This window comes from Andrographis paniculata, unplaced genomic scaffold (genome assembly GCF_009805555.1).
Source record: "Andrographis paniculata isolate CXL003 unplaced genomic scaffold, ASM980555v1 Contig65END, whole genome shotgun sequence".
Taxonomy (NCBI): domain Eukaryota; kingdom Viridiplantae; phylum Streptophyta; class Magnoliopsida; order Lamiales; family Acanthaceae; genus Andrographis; species Andrographis paniculata.
Genome location: NW_026137601.1, coordinates 4,756,623 through 4,780,150, shown reverse-complemented (window position 1 = coordinate 4,780,150; position 23,528 = coordinate 4,756,623). Strand labels below are relative to the sequence as shown.

The following is a 23,528-nucleotide window of genomic DNA, read 5'->3' as shown; positions in this document are numbered from 1 at the left end:
TAGACCCTGAAAATTCTAAAATTAATCTTTTGGTCGTACCGTAATTTTTTAGTGTGTAAATAAAAATTAATTATTATTATATTTTTTATATTTTTCAAATAATTTTGTTAAGATAATAAAAATACTATACTTCATATATAATTAGATAAATAGCACACATAATAAATAAATAAACCACATATATAACAAAATAAAAACATACAAACAACAACACTATATAAACAAAATAGCAACATTATATCAGTACAAAATCACATACATTAAAACAAAATAGCACAAAGAAATATACATAATAAAAATAAATAAATTCTTCTAAAAACCCTAAAACTAATCTTTTGGTCATATGATGATTTTTTAGTATGTCAGTGAAAATTAATTATTATTACATTTTTATGGTTTTAAAATAATTTTGTAAAGATAATAAAAATATCATACTTAATTACACATAATAGATAAATAACACACATAATAAATAAGTAAATCACACATATAACGAAATAAAAACACAACATAAAAACAAAATAGCACAAAAAAATATATAAATGTATATATAAAATAAAAATATATATAAACCCTAAAACTAATCCATAGCTATATTCCAATTTTCTAAATAATAGTACACACGTAACAACACCATATAATCTTTTCATATGATTATATATACAAAACAACAACGTAACATGTCTAAAAAAAAACACTATGCAACAAAAAAACACAAGAAATATGAATACTAAAAATAAATAAATAAACCATAAAAACCATAAGACATATTTTTAGTGTGTCAGTAAAAATTAATTATCATTAAAATAATTTTTAAAATAATAAAATTACCATACTTCATATATAAATACATAAAGAGCATACATAATAAATAAATAAATCATACATATAACGAAATAAGAGCACACAAACGGCAATATTATATAAAACAAAATAACAATATTATAGCATATTATGTATATGTAAAACTTTATGATTATATATTTAGAGATATTGAATAATTTTGTTAAATTAATAAAATATTTCATATGAATAGGTAAATAGCACATGTTGTAAATAAATGAATCTCATATGTAAAGTAAGAAAAGCGCACACAATCATTTTTGTTTAAAACATCAATTTTCATTGTGTCAGTAAAACTTAATTATTATATTTTTATACAATATTTTTTTAATAATTTTATTAAGATAATAATATTATATTTAATATAAATACATTGATATGCTACAAATAAATAAATTTGATATACACTATATTAAAAGGACACAGTCTTTCTATCTAATAAAGCATAACAGCACACAAAAACTTTCAATATAGCAACTGTTTCAAAAATTAAAACACCACATTAAATACATAAGAAAAATAAAATTATATATTTAACCCGATTTAATATACACCATCCGATTTAATAATCCATGGATCTAAAAGTTAATAATAATTCAACTCGGTTCTGACAAAAAAAAAAAAACCGTAAGCCGCCATATATTTATATCATATGTCCTGTTGTATATTAAATGTAGAATGTAGTGTCAATAGTTAAACATCTTATTTGGTTTTTATATATTATACTCTCTCCGTCCCATAACAAACTATCTATTTTTTCATTTTAATCCGTCCCACAACAAAGTAACCATTTTCTTTTTCTAGTAATTGTATTACCTACCTAACATTACAAATACCCTTACAACTTACAATATATTACATAAATGTCATTACTTTTACATCACACATACTAATAAAATTATTTTAGTTATTTCTACTTTATTCCTACTATATCCCAATATAATACTAATATTTCTAAAACTACGTGCAAAAAGCAAATAGATACTTACCTATGGGTTGGAGGGAGGGAGGGAGGGAGGGAGGGAGGGAGTATGTGTTTCACTAATTATAGTTAGTAAAGTAAAAAGCTAACAACAGCCATACCATACATATTATATCAGACAAATTAAATTTAAACTTTTACTATTTTCAAATATTTTTATTTTATATAATATTCATTAAAATCATGTCAAACTTAGCCATAGCATTAATTTTCCTACCGAATAAATTACAAGTATATTAGAATATCAATGATAAAAGATTCTCATATTATAATTGATAATATATTCCGAATCAAAATTAACTAAATTATCTAGCAACACAGGCAAGTGGCGCAATACTATGATCTGATCCTAATACACAGGCAGCTAATAAAATTAATACGTTTAGAATTTCTGAAAACTAACATGTTTACTTATGTGTTCATACCATACCAGCCAATCCCTTGCATTCAAAGCTCGATCGAGATCCAATTTTCATTCTCCATGTCTTTTTTCACTTCCTCCTGCAATCGGCACTGCAAAATAGTTTTCAGAAAAAAGCACAAACTCAGAACCTGCTTGAATGTTTTGCAGAACTAAAGAATAGTCGAAAGGGAACGAGAACCATGGCTGCAAAGTCTGATGGCTGCTATATGGACGCATGGAAAGGTAGAAAAGCTCACTAGAGGTCATCAATCCAGTCACCATATATCTTGCTGATTTTATCAGGACCATTCCATTTTCGAATGCGCACCTCTCCTGGCGTCGCGGCCATCTCAGGCAACTTCCACGGTGTGGCTCTGGTGCGGGAAGAACGAGTCACTGAAACAACGGATGGATTAACAATGCCGGCAGGAGCCAACGGGATCATTGTTGCTCCATATTGATCCGATTGCAGCCCTTTCCCATGTGCTGAGAAACACATTCATACACAACCGTCAGAGTTGTGCAACACATATTCAAATAAAATGGCGATTTAGCATCCAATTTCAGATATATAATTACACACTATTTGAGGTTTTTGGCACTATTTACCTACACTAACTTTTTCAAAAAAGCATCAGATCAAATACACAAGTACACACAACTTTTTACTACTAAAAAATAAAAAAAATTCAAAACTCCAAAACCCTCTATATAAACAGAGTCTATATAGAATGTGTAACTATCATTCTTTTGCACAACCAAAAACCTATAGATGACGAAAACCATGGAATTGTGTAGCTTATATACACAGTATAAACCTTTAACGCATGCCCATGTTAGCTAACATACCTCACCAACATCGTCCTAATGCTCTCAATCATCAAAAACACAAGAAACAAGAGAGAACCAAAGTCAACTAGAAAAACCAGCAATTTTTTTTTTTAACAATTTTAAAACAGCAAACCTACTAGCAGTACAATATACAAGTCAAGAAAATCAAGACAAAGGATACATAATATGGAATCAAAGCTTACCAGAAAGAGCATACACAAAATGAAAGATTTATGTGAAAACACTTGAACCCACAAAGAAAGTATAATTCCAGTAATTAACAGAGAGCACAACAAAATCCCCAAATCAACTATATGCTGGACTCTGGAGAATAATGTGCAAACGAATCCTAATTCTCTCTAAATAGAAGTGGAAAATATTTCGAAGAATGTGATTCTCAAATCTCTCTATGGTGCTGGCTTTCATTACAATCACAAAACTAAACTATAAATATATACAGTGAAAAGGGCAAGAGTCTCCAAAAAGGTATTTCTATACATCTCCAGTCTCCAAAAGGAAAGTAAATCTCTAACTCAACTTGCATTATAAACTAACTTCATATGTGAAAGCTTAAGGCCCCAACTGAATTTAAATTATAAATCCAACAGAAACCATATCTTTCTGCTTATTTCAAGCGTGTAGGTTTTAGTAAGGGTCATGGATGATTTCCAATAGCCTCCAACTAATAATTCATTCCAAGTTGTCCTGTCCTCTATTCATTTTCATATAAATTCCTTTTTTTATGTCAATCCCAAGGAAATCCAGAATAGTTCTCAATCATTATGAATATATTGAGAACTAGCTACAACATATTGAAAGTAGTAATACACTGATAATTTGAAATAGTTAATTGCAGCATAAACTAAGTCAACTACACAATCATAGATTAACAACAAATTACTACTAGAAGGGATCTGACAATATGAGATCTATGATATCTGAAAGGTTGAATTTGTAGCTATATAGGCTTACTGCTAGAACTAGGATGAAGATGAAAATAAAACCACTTTTAGTGGAGGAAAACTAAAGGATGATGAGAAAAAGCGTAAAGTTTAGCCAAGTTAGACATAGGCCTAGTGTTCTTAGGGTGATTATATAACAAAGGCAATCACAGAGACTAATTTGATAAGTTTCTGTGCACAAAAAGCATGCAGTGGCTCCTGGTATCCTATCTATTAAAATCCTTATCAGCTGGACGAAATGAAATGATAAGGATATGGTGGCATAAACAATTAAGTTGTGTATCTTGTGAATTCCAAATAAGACATGACACTCCTCGCAAACTAGGCAAGTAAAATCTCCCAAAGAATAAATCCGAATAAGAACTATTGTTTCCAAATAACTATTGGAACCATCACAGAATTTTAATTGTGACTGCTTGAAACTAAAATGGCATAAAAATTAAACCAGTAACTTCATGAGCAAAACGGGACTTACTACCAAAGGACTTCCAGTTGGTAGACATCTTCGTTTTATATTTATCAGCAACATCCTTCCCTGGTACCAAACATATTGCTGCATATTCTCGTTTTTCTAATTGTTCATCATGAGTAAAAGGACAATATACATCATATGGGCAACCTCCCTGAGAGAACAAACGACAGGCCCTTTTCAACTTACATAACCGTCGATCATGACTCAAATTCATTACTGGTATCTGAAACACCTCCTTTCCATCAGATAATCCTGCATTTTCCTTGGTTGAGGACACAGGTTTTTTAAAATTAGGTGGAAGATCTTGGCCTTCTGCCTGAGAGCGATTCAAAGATAGCAAATCTGATGTGAGTGAGTTTCTAGTCTTCTTTTTAGGTACCTCATTTCCCACTTCCAAATCTCTGTTACAAACACCACCTTTAGTGGGCATAAACACATGAGGAGTCAGGCTGAGTTCGAAATTCTCACGCAGCCCTATTTCTTTTTCTGGGTTACTAGAATGAAATCCTACAAAATCTTCATCAGCAAAACTGATTGATTGATGGCAATCCATTAGCATAGAATTTCAACAATCAAATGAAGGGGCTAAGGGTTTATTCTCAAGAAACGGCTAGATCAAATTACTACACTCAACTTGTGATATGATGGTGGATCAAAGGAAGTTTGATTCTTAATTTGTTAAAGGAAACTTATGGTTCAGATCCTCTTCTGAGATCAGAATCATCATACAATACATACTGATATGTGAATCCTTAAACCTCTACAATTTCACGGAATCGAAGAAGATTCGAGAGAAGGGAGATGAAAGGGAGTGAAGGAGACTGACTGACAATATAGTAGACAAGAGAGATAAAAGAATAATCATCCAATAGTTTCCATCCACGTGCACATAACAATTAATGATATCCCGGGGTAAAAATAAAATTAATAAATTCACTGGGGCAAATAATCATCCAGTAGTTTTCATCCATGTACACATATAGAAAATAATGAACTAACTCAACGAGAAGTCGGATTGACAATTAGCGACTGGGGGATGATTCTTTGAAACTTTTCAATTATATTGTATTGTCACTAGACTCGCTATCTTCAAAGGTCTATTAAGTTCTGGAATCTCACAATGAGTATTACACCATATTCACACAACATATTTTACAGACAAAACAAGAGCAACTCTTAGCCTTTCAGGGAGCTAATCATAAATCTATTTCACGCACCAAACAAACAAGTAACTCATATTTAGAAAGACGGAAGAGAGGATGCCAAACTGAATTAGTGCACAGAGAAAACCACAATTTTGATATGACCATAAAAAGAACAAATACTTGTGACACTATATAGCAGAAACAGAAGCATTTTAAACAACTGAAGATAGAAAAGAAGCATGCATAACTATGGCATCACATTAGAACAACAAGAGGCATTCCAAGTCATGAGTCTCACTAACACAATTTAACGGTTATTCTGAAATATGTATTTTCTATCTGCGCTTAATTAAGGGATTATAGATAGAAGAGTGTTCATGGATATATAATTGATAGAACATTACCATAAGAAGGATTTAAGGAAGCACAAAAATAACATCTGCCCAAAAAAAATGGCATCCAAGGTCTTTAAGAGCATACAACAAACCAAATGCAGTAAGGAAATCCAAAAGAAAGTTCGCACTCCAAATTTATTAAAAATAACTGCAAACATCTAGTAGAAAAACTTTAATTTAAATATTCATTAAAAAAATTTCCAACTATTTCAGACATACAAAATTTTTAAAATAAAAAACTCAACATTTTAAGTATATCAAAATTTATATGCTCTATTTTCAATAAGATTTCTTGGGGTTACTAAGGTCTAATAGGGTAATCAGAAGTCAAATTTGGAACAGGAGAAGAAATGAACATCATCCGTATAGCATATCTAAACCCAGCCTTATCTACACATCTCCTTTTTCCATAGCAAAAACTATGTCAACAGAAGAGCTCCTCAGCACAAGCATCATGAAGTATCCGTAGTTGTCAATTGCGCGCAGTATAGCACTAATAGCGGTGTTCCAGAGCAAGCAGCAATCAGTCACTACTGCTGCTCTGCGATGCCACATTTATGCAATCATGGCCGCAGCGCCATTTAGCAGTAGTGTGGAACAGCAGAAGCTCTATATTTGTTTTTACATGTAAAACTATGTATTTATATTGCATTTTATTGCTAAACAATCTACTAATTATTTAGTTTATTGTTATATATATATATATATATATTGTGGCCATTTAGTTTTAAATTATATATAATGTAATATTTCTACAAGAGCCTGTCATCTAGACTATGAAGCAAATATCAATAAGTAAGAAGGCAATAGCTACTTAGGGAAAGGCAGAGTGTAAGACATATAATAGAAGAAATGGTAAAGGACTACTCCTCTAGGATAACTGTTCGAGTGGTAGTTAGGGGTAAAAATAAGAAAGAAAATTAGTTATCAGATTTTGAATCTTGATTAACTTTGATTATCTATTTATCAAAGTGGTAGTTATCTAATTGCTTTTGTTTATATAACTATCTATTAACTATGACCATATACTTTTTGTCATTTTATTGGTTTGAATGATAATTATAAGATTAATTCATGCATTTTTCTTAAGATTTTTATAGTAATTTTGTATGCATATAATAATTTTTATAAATGTACTTGTAAGTTTTTTAATAGTGACGCTATCCACTGCTCCGATATAACATTTTAAAGGTTGACAGCAATGTACCACTACCCGAGATTAAAACTATGTAAGTACCACAAGTGCAGAAGACTCATGTTTATTCGCAGCACAGTCTATAGATTCAGCACCATGATACTGCAATCAGAGTGGCATTGAATAACGTCAATCAATCGCAGAATACTATGGTGATCTGTTTACACATGCTCCACAAGTTTCAACACTTGCACTAAGAATTCTCCAAAGCATCAAATTCCCCATGTATGGAAAAAATAGATATAAATACAAATCGAAACGAACACTTACATGTATGGAAAAAGAAGCAATGGTTGCACTTCCATAAAAGAAACAAAAAATCATTGAAAATATAAGTGCTTAGCAAGAAATATATGATAAAAAGAAACTGCAGATAGCAATAAAAAATCTCTTGAGTCATCTTGAAATGAATAGCAAATGAAGTAACACTTGCAAGGGTTTCATCGATCGATAAATGAATCGCATTAGCGTCCTTGAAGTTCCACGACCTACAGGTTTCAAAGAACATAAACAATAAGAGAAACAACAACACTAGGTAAGAACAAGCATGCGGCAATCAATCTTCGCAGGCAAAATCACGATTAAAGGTAACCAACCGCACCCGACTGCAGGTAAATCAATAACCTTCGTGATATTGGTAGCAAAGATGCCAAAGTAACCGAAACATTCTAAATCAATAACCTTCGTGAAAAACAACATCAAAATATTATGCGGCATACGACCTTCTAAATAGGTGCGGTTGGGGGCGGCGCGGTGGCAACAGTTGGTCTCTCCATCTCCGTCGACGGGAACGAATTACCGCGAAGAAATCGCTCCACTCCATTGCATTGCAAAGAAATCCGATTGCGATAATCTTCTCCCGTATGGGTTTAGGGTTTAGCTCTTCTTCTTCAAACAAGGTATTAGGATGGTGGTATGGTGTTGGACGTGACAGTGAGGTCATGCTTCAAACCTCCGCCTCGATCACGTGCCACATATTTCCCAAATAGCTTTTTAATTTATTTTTTAAATAGTTTATTGAAAAAATAAATAAATAATTTATGAAAAACTGTATTCTGAAAGTATTTTTACTTTAATTATTTATTTTTATTTATTTTTAAAATATTATTATTTATTTTATATACATGTACATATATTTTCCACAGTAATTATAAATTATTTTAATATATTATTTATTAAATTATAATTTATTTTTATAAATTTAAATTAATTAATTTTATTTATAATTATATATATTTCTTAAAATAAAAAAAAACATTAAAACACAATAAATTTATATTAAAATTAAATAAAATAAAATAAATTTATTAAAAATTATAAATATAATAAAATTAATCAATAATTAATATAATAAATATATATACAATAAATTTATTATTTTATATTTTACATCATTCTTAATTAAAAAAATATATTTATATTTCTTAATAAAAAAATATATTTATATTTCTTAATATATATTATTATTTTTCTCACATCTAAAATTAATAGAAAGAAAATTTTATAATACATTTGTAATTTCAAATAACCAATAACAAAAATCTTAAAATTTTTAAAACATAAAAAAAAAACATAATTAAAAAATTTTAAAAATTGAAATATAAATGTTCTTAATTGTCATTTTACATACAAATAACTAATATCAAACGGTTATTTTACCAAATACTTTAATACAAACAACTAATTGAATCAACTAAACGCTAACAGATAATTGAATCAACTAACAACTAAACGCAATCAGCTAATTGTCAAACATATTATAGGTTTGGTCAAGGGTTTATCCCACCCAGTGCTCATTTTTAGGTAACAGCTGCGAATTCCACATATTATACCAAAAAAAAAAAATCGAACCGACCTTACCCTTACGCGAATTAGTATTTTTGGATTTAATTAAGAAAAAGAATATATAATATAATTTTACTATTTTATTCCTTATATTATATAAATAAATAAAATATTATTACTCTAATATAATTAAAATTAAAATAAATAATACTAAGTAAATTTTTAAGGATATTATAAAATTTCTAATAAAATATTTAAAAGATATAATAAGTAATTAAATAAAATAAAATCTCTTACTTCCAAACTTTTCAAAATTGAAAAAAAAAATTAGAAAAAATTGTCTCGCTTCCTCACCTTTCTAAAAAAATTCTAAATAAACACATAAAAGGGTGTGTTTGTTCGTGAGTTTTAGTTTTGGGGTTTGGATTTTTTAATAGTAAAAAATTAAATTTGAATAGTTGTTTGATATGATATAAATAAATGTTGATGTGATGCATTGAATATATAATAAATTTTTTGTATAATATAAAAAAAAATGTAATTGTTTGATGTGATATTTTTGAAAGAAAAAAATAATCTAAATAGTAAAAATCTATGATAAAACCCACAAAAGAACACAACTTTAAAATTCCCTCGTCTCTCATTCCCTCCTAAACCTAGGGATGACAATGGCTCGGGTATGGCTAGACGTGAGACCTGACCCGAATGTAATTTTGTGGACTCGAGATTCGAATCAGACCCGAATGTATCTGGACCCAACCCGCAACATGCCGGTCATACCCAATAGACCCGATATATCCGAAATATTAAAAAGATTTAACTACAATTTATAAACTTGACTCGGACCGGAACCTGGCCAAACATACCTAAAAATTATCTATTTATTTTTAAAAAAATAATAAAAATTATAGCAAATATAAAATTATCAACAACAACCTTAACAATGCCAACAACATTTGTTTTTGTTCATTCATCATAAATACAAAAAAAAAAAAAAAAAAAAAAAAAATCAAAAATCAACACTCACCACACCAAATAACTAATTGTAATTCAAAATAACAACAATAAAAACAGTCTACTTCTGTTGCAATCGGACGCGGACGGTCATACTATAGTTTGAAGTTGAACCAATACTTTCAAAACTCTCTAAACTTACCATATCTTGGTGCCTACAAAAAATTACATAATTCAATAATCAATTGGAGATTTTAAATAGATTATTTTGTATTAAAAAGATAGTTGAAAAAAAATACATAAAAAATAATATAAATGGATAACAAACCATTATTTTCGGGCAACTATGAAATTATTGTTCATTATTTTCTTCATCTTCATCATCAGATGCTCTCGAGCATGTTTTTTAACCTCCCAAAATCAAATTGCCACCTTAAATATAAACAAAGAAATAATATAAGTCATACAACAATCACATCATATAATTTAGGCAAAATTGCCCAAAATTTCCCTGTGGTTTCGAAACTCCGCGCAATTTCCCCAGTGCTTTAGAAATTGCGTCACACACCCTTATGTTTTATAAACTATGCAGACTCACCCATTTGTGGAAAAGAGCTGACGGTGTTAAATTTTGACACTGAATGACCGTTATGCCCTCACATATAATTCACCCCACCCTTCCCTAAATTAACCTCATTCACCCCAAATCACCACACCACACACGACTTCTTCTCCCATCGACGGACCCTGTCCATGCTGACACACTCTCTGATAGTGCGCCGGCGAGATTCACCGTTTCCGAGTCCCAACGCGGCGAAACATCTCATACCTATTTCTTGTCTAAGATGTGAAGTTCACCGTCGATTCAATTTAATTTGTAGGGCTTCGAAGCCTACTCTTTCTGTGAGAGTCACCGGCGGCCTGGTAAGACCTAAGACGACGAAGGTTAGTGCGTTCGGTAGGGGATGATTCCCGATTTCACTTCTTCTTGCCGATTTTTGCACATTGCGTTGTTTTGCCTTGTCGATTCTAGATTTTTTCCTCATTTTTTTTGTCGAACAATAACGAAACAAAAGTGAGTTTAGGAAAATTATTTCTGGGTTTAGAAGATAGTTCCAGCGTGGGATTTAAGGAAGATTTATTATTTATAGGCGTTAGAAATTTCTTGGGATTCGAGTGAGAGGCTCTGTCTCTATCGAATAAAGATTTCTATATTTTACTGGCATCTCTTTCTTGTGTGGGGACCGGTGTGAATGGTCTGGATTTGTATGGGTACATAAATATTTATTTTTGTTAGTGATATGCTTGGTTGGTTAACTCATTTTGTGCACGTGAAAGTATTACGTCCAAAACGATGAACATCATTCCGAAGGTCCACATCTACATGTGGGTAGGGGGTTACATAGATTACGATGGACCTTCTACGCTTTACAGATCTGGACAAGGAGTGCAATTTCCAAATTTCGATAAGGAACGTGTTTATTATGGATCTTTTCTCCGGATGTACGGGATGGTAGGGGGCGGGCAACCATGGGGCGATTGTACTTTACCGATAAGCCTTGCCCGTCGAGACTCATGGACGGTAAGTTTCGGTACATAGAGGGCAACGAGGAAATAATGGATATGTTTCAGGATCTAAGGAAACATGAGGCTATCAACATCATGACCGAAGATGTATTATTTCCTATCAAGGTGAGTGACCGGCATTGGCAAACAATTGGAAGGGGAGAGAAAATCCTTGCCATCGATTGGTATGGTAGCAACAACATTCCTGGTGATGCAGATTGCCCAGTAGTCTTATCTTCCAAATCTGATCCATGTACTGACAATTCGGAGGCAAGTGAAGAATTGAGACGCCGCAAGGGTAAAGGCATGGTCTCGGAGGACAGCAGTTCATCAAGTGGGACTCAGTCGTCATATGACGAAGACGACAACGATGAAAATTAGGCTGATGGTTTTTTTGGAGCTGGGGTTCACAATGATTATGATGATGATGATATGTGGGATTATGAGCAGCATGGATTTCCATTTAATGTACACATTGAGGAGGACTTCTTTGATGCGTATGATGATTATAGTGATGAGGAAGACGACGACAATTGCGACGACGATGATGATGATGAAATGGGTGACGATGGGCAGCACGGAGAGCAGTCTCGTCTGCACAGCAACAATGTGGAAGACCCCATGGAAGAGGACAAAGCTAACCTACATAACAATGAAGCAAACATGGAATTTGAGCATGGCATGCCCACCGGTGTGGGGATTCTCAGCTACGAGGGGCTCTCATGGGCTGACTATTATGATGATTTGGAGACTAGGCATTGGGGGGATTATGGTGACAAGGCTAGCTACAAATACAAAGATCCATTTGACGTAGGGTTTGGGGTGCATGATGAACAAGGCACCTACTACGGTGAAGTGGAAAGGGACTGCCCAGAGCAAGAGGCGGGCAACGGAGGTGGGAATGAACGGGAAGAGAGTGGGCCCGTTGACGAGATGGATCCGAATGAGAACTCAGACACGATAAGTAGTGGTGGAAGTTATTCGAAATCCGACCATAGCTCGATACCTGAGGAGTTGAAGGATTCTTCGGACAATGAAAATGGTACTGAGGCCTTCGAGGTTAGCCAGGAAAATAGAGGTGGGCAACGGAGCAGGACAATGGGGAGATCGAAAAGGAGTGAACGTACCGAGGGAGAAGAAGGATGGTATAGTGAAGATAACATTGAAGATGCATGAGGCATCGATACACCCGGGGTTTCAATGATGATGAACCTCCTAGATATCATGAGTGGGACGAGGACATCAATTTGGGGTGCATGGATCTGAAAATTAGTTTAAAATTTGCAAATTGCGAAAAGTTTAAGGAAACATAGGGGGATCGGGCGGTCAGAAAATGGTGGGATCTCATATTCATACGGAACGAAAGAAGTAGGATAACAATTGTGTGTAAGAAAGAGTGTCCGTGGCAAATTCCTGCCTCATGCGTAATGGGCAGGACAACCTTCCAAATCAAGATAATGAAGGGAGAACACAATTGTGCACACCAGACCGACAACAAGCACGCAGATTTCAAGTATATTGGAATAAGGATAAAGGACATTATGACTAATAATCCTAATATTAGCTTGTCGGCTTTGAAGAAGAAAATTCAGAGGAATGTGCGGGTTGAAGTAAACATATACAAAGTTTACCGTGCAAAGAAATAACACTTGAATTTGATCAAGGGGAATATGAAAGAACAGTTCACTCACTTGTACGATTATTGTGCAACTGTGTGCAAGTACAACAAGGAAGTACTTGCATTCTGGACGTGGATCGGTCAGTTTCGCCACCCTTAAGAAGATGTACTACTGCTTGGCAGCTTTGAAACAAGGATTTCTTGACGGATGTCAGGCAATCATCGGGCTGGATGGATGTTTCTTGAAAGGGCTATATAAGGGTCAACTGCTCACGGTCATTGGTAAGGATCCCAATGAAAACTTATACCCCCTAGCCTTTGCATTTGTGGAGATAGAAAAATTTGAAACATTGGATTGATTTTTGGAGCGGCTTATGCGGGATTTGGGGGATCACAGTGACAGGGAGTGGGCTTTCATTTCTGATAGATAGAAGAAACTGGTTGAGGTAGTGATAGCCCGGACCCCTAGGGCCGAGTATCGATTTTTTGTGCGACATTTGTATAACAACTTCAAGGGGCGGTTCAAGGGGTTGGAATTAAAGAAATTATTCTGGAAAGCAACGTCTACTTACAACATTAAGGAACACAAGAAGACGATGCGTGAAATCAGAAAATATAACACACTTCATGGCATCGGTGAAGAGGCTTACGAGTGGTTAAGTGACATTAGGGAACATCACTAGTGTCGTGACTATTTCCCCCAATAAGGACAAAGAGTGATGTTTTTGGTAAACAATATGTGCAAATCTTTCAATCAGTATATAATGGATGCGAGAGATCTATTGATCGTTGATATGTTCGAATGGTTCCGCCGAAAGTTGATGGTGCGGATCCAAGTAAAACAGGCAGACATAATTAAATTTAAGGGGTTGGTGTGCCTAATATTTTGAAGAAGATTGAGACTCAGAGGGCTGAAAGTCGTAAGTGTTTTCCATCATGGGGTGGAGGGGACAACTTTGAGGTTATGGATTACACCCATAATCATGTTGTGCACCTTGGTAGCCGTACTTGCACTTGCTGGATGTTTCAGATCGCCGGATATCCATGCTGCCACGCAGTTGCTGCAATACTCTACCATAGATTGAAAATCGAAAAGTGTGTCGATGGTTGTTTTAAGAAGGAAACCTATTGTCGAGTATACAGTTATAACATAAACCCGGTACCAAGCATGCATGCGTTTGAGAAATCATCACTTGGCACAGTCGCATCTCTTATAGTAAAACCATGAACATGCAGACCAAAGAAGGGAAGACTACATGATGGCAACGACGATGATGTAACTGGCAAGGCATCGCCGTGGGTTGACTGTCACTTGCTCTAAGTGCAAGCAACAAGGTCACAACCGAAGGCGTTGTAAAAACGTACCATTTCCCCCGAAGGTACAAAAAGGTTATTTTAATTGTGGTTACTTTAATGTTATGATATAGTTTTTACATATTTTATGAATTACTACTAACAGGAGGCTGCCCTTCGGCCGGAGAGAAACATGAAAAAGACTTTCACGCAACATAAAGGCCAACAGGTATGAAATAAGTCTCATGCTTTTATGACGAAGTTTGTTCCATTTTTTATGTGATGGAAACATATTTTCCCCTCGACACAGACATGAAGATGTTGCCCCTCCGCTGGTGAGAAACATGAAGGCTTCCGCGCGCGTTGCAAAACCACAGGTACTTTTTATATCCATACATTTGATGACAAACAATTACATAATTTCTGTATCTTTTTATGCCAAAACAGCCCAGTACAATACCTTCCGATAGAGGATTATCTCAGCCAGCTGCTCCGGTGTCGAGCACTGGGCACGAAGCGCCGTCGGGGTCTAAACGTACTCGGGCTTCTTCTAGACGCCCGACACTTGCCTCACTATTGAAGAGTCTTCGGTTCTCTTATAGACCAAAATCGCAACGTGACACAATGTCATCCTTACTTACGTTAAACTTCTTCAATATCTAAACGTATGCCATATTCGAATCATATTCCTCTTCGAAGTTTTCCTTTACCGGTTTTACCGGCTCAGCACAATGCACACTCAAAGGGACTAACCAACGAAAAAATCACAAACGCCGATATGATAGTTACAGAATAATCTGTCTTGCGTCACTTTCATCGGTCAAAAAATGCATATTGCTGCAAGAGCTCCACACTTGCACCGAGGGCATTTGTACCGCAAATCGATCTCATCTTTCTTCACATTCTTTGTCTTGCTACTAGCAGATGACATCTTTGAAAATAACATTCTCTCTACAACAACACACATCGACATTAAAAATTGAAAATTGCACCCAGTAAATCTGAGTAAACTTCAACTACCATTACAATGAACAAACACAAAAATACACCAAGGAAATTTTCAAATAAATGAAACCCAAGAAATTCATTAGAAAAGAAATTTCACATAGAGCTTTCATTGAAGCCCTAATTTATAAAACGGAATGGATGACCGAAACAAATATCACACGAATTTGGAAAAAAATTTCATAAATTTCGTAAGGAAAAATAATAGATTAAAATTTCGATCTGAGGTGAAACGAAATCATCGACGAACCCTACAAATCACCCCGAATGACAATCAATGTAGGATTTTGAAATAAAATACATAAGTTCATGCCTTGACGAGTTTTAGAAAATGAGAATATGTTGAGCACAAACCTGGGTTGATTTAGGTGTTTTTTTCCGTCACCAGCGATCCGTCAACTCGAAGCGACCATTTGCTCGTCACTGTACGGGGTAAATGAGAACTTGGTAGGGTAGAAGTATATCATATATAATAGAAGGGTAGAATAGGCATTTCGTTTGGTTAATATAGCACTTTTCCACCAAAAATCGTAATACTGGCGCGTGTTTGTCACTGAATGTTAACTATAGACAGAATGGGGGCCTGACGCATAGTTTTATAAAGCATAAGAGTGTGTGGCGCAATTTCTAAAGCACATGGGGAAATTGCACGGAATTTCGAAACCACAGGGAGGTTTCGGGAAATTTTGCCTATAATTTAAATATATTAATAAAATTATTTTAAAATCAACTTACTTTTTGCTTCATTCCATAACCAATGACGAGTACATACTAATGCTTCCAAAATAGAAGGACTAAGCTTACTACGATGAGGGCTAATAATCTTGCTACTATTACTAAATGTGGATTCAGATGCAACCGTAGAAACCGGAATCGCCAAAATGTCATTCGCCATTTTTTGCAAATATGGATACTTCACCCCATTCATCTTCCACCAACCCAATAAATCAAAATTTTGTGTCCATCGTAAGACGTTTTCTTCCAAATATATATCAAACTCTGACATCGTAGATGTCCTAGAAGAATCATTCAAACTTGACTCTACAAACTGGTCATATTTCATCAATGGATCAAGATCAAATACGTCATTAGAAACAAACTGATTGCGAGACATTGTACTTCCTAAATCCAAGGTACCAATATCATACATCAAACTCGTACCCGAAGAAGGCATAGCCCTAGATTGATAGTCAATTAGCAAGTCATAACAATTTTGATGAACTTGATTAACTTTATCATCAGCTCCATCACCATATATCAAATTAAAGTAAAACTCAATCAACTTCAACTTTTACCTTGGATCCAATACAGCAGCAACCCCGAACATGATGTGACAATCACTCCAATATTTTTTATACTTCGCAAGCATTTTTCTTGTCATTTCATGAACCAACACATTTGAACTCTTCATCTATTCATCTAATTTTTATTTGATCTCACATATATGTGCAAAATATAAATTAAATATAGGATAAAGAGTTTCATAAAACAACTCAGTCATTTGATAAAAAAAAAAACCCTTAACTTTCCATATATTTCAACTACAATGTCCTAATTCTCATTACTTGATTCACAATTGTAATATCTCTCCCGGAATTTAAGTTGCTGAAACACATCTTTATATGTTATAGCCGTCTCTAACATCAAATATGTAGAGTTACAATGAGTTTTTTTTTTCAATCAAGAACTAATCTTATAGTACAATTAATATGCAACTGGCGAGCAAATTCTTCAAAATTTTCAATTCTAGAAGGCGAAGCAGTCCAATAAACGACACTATCATGCACATTTTCAATTCACCACTTATTATTTCTAATCCATCTTTGACAATGAAATTTAATATATGTACAGAACAACGCATGTGAATTACCTTTCCATCCACCTGCATGTCCCTCGATAACAACTTCTCCAAAATAAGTTGAATTATGGAATTATTAGTAGTACAATTATCAATAGTAATAGTTGATAATTTCCTATCAATATTCCAATCCATCAAAGACTCAACAATGACATTTGATAAGATTTCAGCGGTATGAAGACTTGATACATAAACAAACCTATAAAAGAAAATATATATTTTTTGTTAGTAACTTTCATTTATATACAAACAACAAAAATCATTTTTAAATAAACATACCTCAAAATAACATTATGCAAAATTCAAGAGTCATTAATAAAGTGTCCAGTAATTGACATAAATTCTTTTTTATTATTGTTTGATGTCCACATGTCCGTTGCGATAGCAATTCGACTGTTAAGCTTATCAAATACTTCGTAACATTTCGCCTTTTCAACTTCATAAATTTTGACGATGTCACCTTTCAAAGTATTTCTTGTAATCACGTTGAAGCACGGTTGAAGATTACCAACAAATCTTCGAAACCCAATGTGATCGATCATTTTCAACAGATAATCATGCAAAATAACCATTGTTGCTAGAGCATTCCTTGAATCTTCTTGATTAATACTCGAGTTTCAAGTGTTTGACCCATACCAAGTTTTTTTATTCTCATCATCATAACAGTTTACCGAATATCCATTTTATTTTATTTTTTTTGTCTCTTTTTACAAGCTTTTTCAAAATGCTTCTTTATTTGTTGTTTCATAATCACTTGGAGCTTTGAAACGGGCTTTACAATAGTTGCATTCAACAAATATCACATCATTAACTTTTATTCTTGCAAAATGATCCCACCATTCCGATGTCCTTTTCCTTTTACAATCTGTGGATTTATTACTTTCCAAACTCTCATTTGTTGACATTTTCTTCTGAAGTTGTATTCATATTCATACCTTCCCGACTATCTCCAAAACAAAATTGTCAGCTCATTCAGATTTCATCTACAAAAAAATATACTACTCCCTCCGTCCCAAACATCCTGCAACATTTCCTTTTTGGTATGTCTCAAACACCCTGCAACATTTCCAAAATAGAAAATAATTAATTATACTTAATCTCTACCCCACACTTTATCCCCTCACATAATCCAAATAAAAAAATAAAATATATATTTTTATCTCCATCACATCACCTAATTTTTAAATTATCCTACTTAATATTACCCACCTAAAAATCCGTGCCAAAAGCAAACGTTGCACCTTGTTTGGGGCAGAGGGAGTAATATTTAGGGTAAACTGTTTTTTTAGTCTCGTAACTAGACCCCCTTATCTTTTAGTCCCGTAAGTAGAGCCTGTCGCAAACTAATCCCATAAATGAAAATTCTCGTTGTTTTAGTCCTCCGGCGCCGGAGACGCCCGCGTGGCTCGCCGGAGGCTACGTGTCCGCCAGATCAGTGACACCTGACGGACACGTGTCTGGCGGATACGTGAATTTATTTTTTTCTTTTCATTTTTTTAAATTTTTTTAATTTGATTTTAAATTTATTTTTAATTTTATTTGTTTTTTTAATTTTTTTTATTTGGTCCAATTAAAAAAAATTAAAAAATAAAATAAAATCCACGTGTCCGCTAGGTGCCGCTGACCTGGTGGACACGTGGCTTTCGGAGAGCCACGCGGGTGTCTTCGGCGTCGGAGAACTAAAACAACGAAAATTTTTCACTTATGAAACTAATTTGCGACATGCTTCACTTACGGGACTAAAATGATAAGGGTCAGTTACAGAACTAAAAAACAATTTACCCAAATATTTACAAATATTTAATATTCTATTGATTCTATTTTATTTGTTATAATTTTTATTTTGAACATTTACTTGCAATTTCCTTTTTCTTTTTATCCTCCAGTATACTTTATAAAATTATTTACAAAAAATAATAAGAGTAAAATAGTAAAAAAGAATCATCAAAATTATACTCCCTCCATCCCATAAGCAAATATTCATTTGCTTTTTACTCGTAGTTTTAGAAATATTAGTATTATATTGGGATATAATAGGAATAAAGTATAAATGACTAAAATAACCTTATTAGTACGTGTGATATAAAGGTAATAACATTTGTATAATATATTGTAAATTGTAAAGGTATTTGTAGCGTTAGGTAGATAGTACAATTACTAAAAAAAGAAAATGGATACTTTGTTATGGGACGAACTAAAATAAAATAAAATGGATACTTTGTTATGGGACGAATAGAATATATAAATGTCAAAATAAAAAACTAGTAGGTGTGTTTGTTTAGGGGATTGGATTTTAAATCTACTGTTCATCCAATTTTTTTTCCCCAAAAACACCAAATCAAACATCTATTTTTTATTTTTTATATTATACTAAAAATCAATTTTACATTAAAAACATCACATTAACACCTATTTATATCACATCATACAACTATTCAAATTCAAAATTCTTACTATTCAAATCCCAACTCAAAATCCAAACCCCCAAACAAATACAACCTTAAGTAAATTAGACGGAAATAGTGTATATACTATTATAAATTTAAAATAAATTTGATATATATGTAAATTTAAATAAAAATAAAATATTTAAAAAATATTTTTTGGTTTTGGTCTGTGATTGAAATTGCGGTTTTGATTTGATTTAATGATATTTTAATTGAAAAAACAAATGAATATTAGTTAATTTGATTTTAAATAAAAATCTGACGCACCCTACATATTTATATATATATATATAAAAAAAAGTTAAAATAATAAAAATAATAGTAACAGAAAACTGACCCAAACAAGAGGAGGGACAAGTTGTATATAAATTCAGCATTTTCTGATATACATACACATACATTTCTAGTCAGTCATCACTTGCGCACAGAGAAAACTGAATATGGAGACGGTTACTGCATCGCTCGAGATGCTCCGAAGCTTCGCCCTTCGCACTCCTGCTTCTTCCACTCGATCAACGCCATTTCCCTTCCAGTGTTCCACAGTCAGTCCTCGTTGCCGCCGCACAACAACTGAAAGCAAAATGTTGAGGACTGCGTTCCTGAATCGTGGTGTTGACTTCCGCGCCAACTCTCGAAGAACTGATTTAATGGTGATTCTAGTTACTCTCCTTTTTCTCCAGAATTATATACATACATATACATATATCTGTATATATATTCATCACTGTATATTTACCTGTTGATTTTGTTGTTTATATGCGCATATGTTTACGTATGTTAGTAAGCAGTGTTGGTTATGTTCATAGGGGTGTACCTACTTTCAGAATATATATCCTTGCTTGATATACTTCCTGCGAGATTAGGTGTTAACTGAAATTTCTGACGTAAATGAGATTGTGCATACAGTAAAAAACCTCCGAGAAATGGCGCGACTGTTGCTTTCATGTTCATGATTCGCGGATAGAAATTTAGCAGTTCGTTTACAGATGTTTGCAATTATTGAGAAACGCATATTCATAGAACTTGTAGCTAGCCAGTTGATTTTTGGTGCATATGCAATCAACTTTACCTATGCAGATGGGTCTCCTGGTTTGTTGTAGTTGACTGAATACATTTATTATGCATATTCCTATTATGACGACGATTGGTTTAAATTAATGTTTCACGGATAAGATTTGTTTATTTATGCGATAGGTAAATGAGCTCTTGTAAAATTACGTATTGTGGTATATTCAAATTTTTACTTTTCATTGAGTCTGGTTTCCCAGGAGAGGAATTTTGAAGGCGATAACTACATTCCAGTTTACGTGATGTTACCTGTAAGTTCACTCATCCATCAATATAAGACAATTCTTCACTTACATTACATATGTTGTTTTCCTTCACCAAATTGCTAATAATATATAAACTGCATGATTATTCTTATCTCATGTTAATTTTCATTGCATTTGGTTAACAATGTATCCCATCCTTTGGAAATATATAGCTGGGAGTCATCAATGAGCGGGGTGAATTGGTTGATTATACAAGTCTCGAAAATCAGCTATTTCAACTTAAGAGAATGGGGGTTGATGGCGTTATGGTTGATTGCTGGTGGGGATTAGTGGAAGGACGTAGTCCTCAACAATATAACTGGAGGGCCTACAACGAACTTTTTCAACTTGTGCGAAACACGGGCCTCAAGCTGCAGGTCAGAGTCCCCTCCCCTGTGACTGTGAGGTTGTGTTGTGAAATCATATACCGTATATATTTTTGTTGCTGTTTTTGTACTGCTGCGTGGCTTTGATTTTAATCGACAATGGTAATAGGTGGTCCTGTCCTTCCATGAATGTGGAGGAAATGTTGGCGATGATGTGAATATTCCCCTTCCAGAATGGGTGTCACAAATTGGCAATGCGAATCATGATATTTTCTTCACAGATAGAGATGGAAGACGGAATCACGAATGTCTTACCTGGGGAATTGACACGGAGCGTGTTTTGATGAACCGGACGGCCATTGAGGTAATTCCAACCTTAGAACTCTATTTGCTTCTTCTCTCAGATTCTCTGTTTTCCATCTTGAATTGTCATATTCATATACCTCTGCTACTTTCTTTTTTCTTGAGGTTCGTTTTGATCCTGCTCCTGCTCCTGCCTCTTCATTCAGGTTTATTTCGATTTCATGAGGAGCTTTCGTGTGGAGTTTGATGAGTATTTAGCAAATGGTACCATAACCGCGGTTGAAATTGGACTCGGCCCCTGCGGCGAACTACGATATCCATCTTATCCCTCGAAATATGGCTGGAAATATCCTGGTATTGGGGAATTTCAGGTCCTGCTTCAACCATTCCAATGCTTTTTTTCTCATCCTTACAATGATCGATCTGCCTAAATTGAAACTACATTTCCCTTCTTCCAGTGTCATGACAGGTACTTGATGATGAGTTTGAAAGAAGCAGCAGAAGAAAGGGGTCACTCATTTTGGGGAGTGCCTCCTGCAAATGCAGGTGACTATAATTCTTACCCATATGAAACCTCCTTCTTTGGCGATGGCGGCCAGTATGATAGCTCTTACGGCCGATTCTTCCTCGACTGGTACTCGCAAACTCTTATTGATCATGGCGATAGAGTACTATCCTTCGCAAAGCTAGTATTTGATTGTACACCAATTGCTGCCAAGGTATTTTTGTTTCACCTCAACTTTTTTTCCATCATCTTCAGCTCCCTCCATTTTCGATTGATTCTACTATTTTGATGCACTCTCAGGTATCCGGCATTCACTGGTGGTATAAGACAGCTAACCACGCCGCAGAGTTAACTGCAGGGCTCTATAATCCTAGCAATCGCAACGGCTACACTGCAATTGTGGAGATGCTAAAAAAGCATGGGGCTATTTTAAACTTCACATGTGCTGAACTACGAACTCAGGATCAGGCCAACGAATGCCCACAGGCATTATCCGATCCCGAGGGATTAGTTTGGCAGGTTAGGCAACAAACAAATTACTATATAACTTCACCTATTCAGTCACTAATGCTGCTGTTAACATACATATGTTTTTAGGTGTTGAATACTGCTTGGGAGAAGGGCGTAAATGTCGCGTGTGAAAATGCTCTGTGGTGCTTCAGCAAAGAACGCTACGAGAAAATCCTACAAAATGCGAGGCCTGCCAACGACCCGGATCGAAGAAAAATCTATAGCTTTACCTATCTGAGACTCTGCCCACAATTGCTGGAGAATCACAATTCCGAGGACTTTTGTGACTTTGTGAAAAGAATGCACGGTAATATATTATCTCACTTTATGACCTTTCTATAGAGATTCAATTGTAGCTATAGCCTGATTTTGCCGGATCTGCAACTGCAGGTTAACTCTGATCATCCATATAATGGCTTCAAGTCGTGAACATTTGTCAATCACCGACTGATGAAACAAGGTAGTATAGTATTAGTATTCTAGTACATGCATTTTCAGTATATGTCTAAAGATGAACTGAATCATCATTCAGGTTAAACTGTTTCATTGACTCTACCACATCTATAGTCAAATGAAGGAAATCGTTTTCATGGAGGATTGGGAAAGCATCATCACACACATCTACCTATGCTATATAATATACACTAATATATGCGAAACTAAAAATACTATATAATAATTAATGATGCATGCGTATCCTTTTAAATGATATAATTAGTTAATATGATATAAGAGCCCGAACGTCCAGTATTCAATAATTAGTTAATATGATATAAGAGCCCGAACGTCCAGTATTCAAGTCCTCCCTCTCCCCCAT

General features: G+C 34.1%; 2 protein-coding genes across 4 annotated transcripts; one reads left to right on the top strand and one right to left on the bottom strand.

Moving 5' to 3' along the window:
* Nucleotides 1–2,016: 2,016 nt before the first annotated feature.
* Nucleotides 2,017–8,180, bottom strand: LOC127262672 (zinc finger CCCH domain-containing protein 12-like). Of its 3 annotated transcripts, XM_051291471.1 has the most exons (5): nt 7,951–8,180; nt 7,662–7,716; nt 7,499–7,526; nt 2,428–2,714; nt 2,017–2,338 (listed from the first exon to the last, which is right to left on the bottom strand). In XM_051291471.1, the coding sequence occupies exons 1-4, from the start codon at nt 8,169–8,171 to the stop codon at nt 2,485–2,487; spliced, it is 534 nt and encodes a 177-aa protein (XP_051147428.1). In that variant the 5' UTR covers nt 8,172–8,180; the 3' UTR covers nt 2,017–2,338; nt 2,428–2,484. The 3 variants fall into 3 exon arrangements, with proteins under 3 accessions (XP_051147428.1, XP_051147430.1, XP_051147427.1); XM_051291473.1 differs by lacking the exon at nt 7,499–7,526 and having other exon boundaries at nt 7,658–7,716; XM_051291470.1 differs by lacking the exons at nt 7,499–7,526; nt 7,662–7,716; nt 7,951–8,180 and adding an exon at nt 4,497–7,262.
* Nucleotides 8,181–20,194: 12,014 nt separating this feature from the next.
* On the top strand, nt 20,195–23,171 carry LOC127262401 (beta-amylase 2, chloroplastic-like). The gene is made up of 9 exons (XM_051291057.1): nt 20,195–20,404; nt 21,023–21,073; nt 21,241–21,444; nt 21,563–21,757; nt 21,903–22,067; nt 22,155–22,415; nt 22,502–22,720; nt 22,799–23,018; nt 23,102–23,171. The coding sequence occupies exons 1-9, from the start codon at nt 20,195–20,197 to the stop codon at nt 23,104–23,106; spliced, it is 1,530 nt and encodes a 509-aa protein (XP_051147014.1). The 3' UTR covers nt 23,107–23,171.
* Nucleotides 23,172–23,528: the final 357 nt, after the last annotated feature.